Raw genomic sequence first — 2,821 nt, forward strand, 5'->3', positions numbered from 1 at the left:
GTTAACAGCTGCAACGTTAACACACTCCCGCTATCTCTGAGATTATAGGTCAGGTGGTTGTGTATCATCGGCCTTCTTCTCGAGTGTAGAGTAGTACATTATTAGCCTACTAATTTTTTTTTAGTTTAAAAAATAACTTTTTTAATCACACTAGTGAGTCGTTTTAGATCTTTTACTTTACTTCTTGGCGTTTTTGGTTTTGGGATTCATTTTTGGTTTGGTTTTGATTGGTGTATTTGGTATGAATTTCTTAATCCATACATCACATTGTCTATCGCTGACCGGCTTGCATCAGAAAGGTCCTGGGTTCGAATTCCGGGCATGGCATGGATGTTTCTTTTTCTCTCTGTGTGTTCTATGTCGTTTCTCCTTTGTGTGTAAATGTGACCCTCCCTATAAACTGGTTGTGGTTGTGTGAATGGCGTGGCAGAAGTCGAATTCCTGGCCATAGATGGCGCCACTGAAAAGCAGGAACAATCGCATCCCCACTGCGTAAACAGGCTTACGACAAAAAAAAAAAGAAAAGAAAAAAAAACATTGTCTATCTCCTAAAAGTTTGTCACCAATTTTTAAGACTAACAAAATTTTTAAAATTAAGTTTGTATAAAGTCCAGGAACGAGGGAAAGTCCAGGTCTTTCTCCGATAAAAACAAAGCTTAAAATTTAATTTTTTTTATCGTAAGGGTAATAACGGTGAGTTGGAGACTTGTCCTAAAGAAAGTTGGAACCATAATTGTTTTAACTGTTTATGAGGAAAACAGTTAAAAAACCAATAATATTAATTGTTAAATTTTTGTTTTCATTTAACAGGTACAGTGCTGCATCTTCTAGTAGTGAAATACTAATGTGTGGTTCATACGACAAAGCAATTGAAGGCAATAAGAAAATTAATTTAACTATTAATGACTGCTAGAATGTCAGCAAGTAGACCAAAATGAAGTTTAGTGCTTTGTTAGATAATGCAAGATTTGCGTTGTTGACATTTTGTTGTTTTAATACGTTTTAACACTATTGACGAATGTTTTATCAATTATTTTAACTTGTATATGACCCACATGTGACGTATGTTAAAAATGCGTGGGATTTTTTTAAAAATGTTATTTTTATGTTTGAAATAAAGTATTGAAGTTTTGTATTTATGAGAATATTTAGCTTACAAATGAAATTTTATTACTTTCTTGATTTTTCTGGCTTTTTTTCAAATTAAATATTTTTAATTCCATTGTTTAAAGTTCCGTAGTGGGTCGATCGTAAGGACCCTGTTCCCAGCATTACAGTGAAGTCAAGCATCATCTGGCTGCGATTAGTAATCCACAAGGGTGACCACTTTGATCAGCTTGAGTAGGGACCTTTAAAATACTAGACTTCGCGCGCAGGTCTTTGGGGCTACCAAAGCAAGGGAGCCATCCTCTCTGCAGAGGATCAAAATTGCGATGGCATGTCTTCGGATCATCCTCAGGGATGTTTCCCAGACCGTCGCCAATAGCCCATTGTGCAGCTCTAGTGTGACATAAATGAACTACAACAACAACAGCATTATTTTCAGGTCTTGTTGGCTCAACCGAAACGATTGCACTGGCCTGGTTGTATTGTCTTCGGAGTATAAATCCCCCTGACAGACAAAGTGAAATTGTTAAAAATTAAAAAGTAAGTTATCACCCCTAACTCTACAAATTAATTATACTGAAAAGCATTGATTAAAATTATAGAATTTTGACTTTAAGTCTATTGACTTAAAATGCACCGTGAGGCATTTTTTTTATTTATCATAAATTTGCATATTATTTTAAATGTATTAGTTTTATTTAGTTATCACAGATTAAATTTTGAAACTTTTAGTCAAAACATTTTTTTTTACACCTTCAAATAGTGAGTATCCAGCATCGGAATGAATTACGTCGACAAATAACTACATAATAAAAAAAATTTCTCTTCTCAATTTTGCGTCAATGTTAATTTTCTTGAAATAAATTAACGTGTTTAGGAATGTTAAGTTTGTTAATTTTACTTATTAATGCCTTAATTGTAAAATGACAAAGTAGAACAACAAAAATAACCAAATAAAGTAGTAGAAAAATTAAAACAAAATTTTTTAAGAAATCAAATTGTTGGTCTCTAATTACTGTCTTATTTTAATAAATTTTTTCTAGTTTAGATAATGTGCTATAGCCTTAGTTGCATCTGTATAAAATGGCATTGCGGTTGGTATTCAAACCTGCTACCTAAACGTTACAGACTGTTTGACGGATCGGCGAGACAGCTAAGACCAGGAGGTCTCAGTGTTTTATTTGCATAGTTAATCAGAAACTATAAATGTAACAGGAGAAAAGTTCTACGTGAAGTGGAAATAATTGTTTTATGCAAGCTGTGGAACTTTTAAGTAAATCTGGCGAAACTTTAAATTTTTATCTGACTCCCTTGAAGTGCATCTCAGAGTTTTCACTTTTTGAGTCATATTTAGTTTATAGCACCATTTTATCATCTTACAAAGTGTTTGTTATATTGTTTAAATTTGGTACTGTATTGTAAATTCCAGATATTGTTTCACTAAAGTTTATATTTAATCTAATCTAAAGGAATTGATAGAATCCAGAAGTGCTTTGTAAATTGCTTTGTACCTTTATGTAAATTGCTTTGTACTTTTATCATTTACACAAGTTTCAATAAACACTTTTAGGAAAACGTTCTACAAAAACGTAAAACATTTTTGGGGAAACTCTGGAACGTTTTTTTCCCCTTTTGCGAAAGTGGAATACTCAAATTACCCTTGACCTTAACAAAATATTCTTCAACGACTGTAAACATTTCCCTTTTCGTACTT

General features: G+C 32.8%; 1 protein-coding gene across 3 annotated transcripts in view; it reads left to right on the top strand.

The window, feature by feature from the left end:
• LOC107455439 (pancreatic triacylglycerol lipase) overlaps positions 1 to 2,489 on the top strand; it is a 31,716-nt gene extending 29,227 nt beyond the window's left edge. For 2 of the 3 annotated variants that reach the window (XM_087161836.1, XM_087161838.1), the window contains one exon: positions 811 to 1,133. In XM_087161836.1, the coding sequence (XP_087017962.1) occupies positions 811 to 913 (103 nt within the window). In that variant the 3' untranslated portion in view covers positions 914 to 1,133. Of the gene's footprint in view, positions 1 to 810; positions 1,134 to 2,150 lie in introns of those variants that run through there. The other variant, XM_087161837.1, reaches the window with a different exon arrangement.
• The last annotated feature ends 332 nt before the right edge of the window (positions 2,490 to 2,821 follow it).

Source organism: Parasteatoda tepidariorum, chromosome 4 (assembly GCF_982258835.1).
Source record: "Parasteatoda tepidariorum strain Cologne lab strain chromosome 4, Ptep-v5.0, whole genome shotgun sequence".
In the NCBI taxonomy this organism is placed as follows: Eukaryota; Metazoa; Arthropoda; class Arachnida; order Araneae; family Theridiidae; genus Parasteatoda; species Parasteatoda tepidariorum.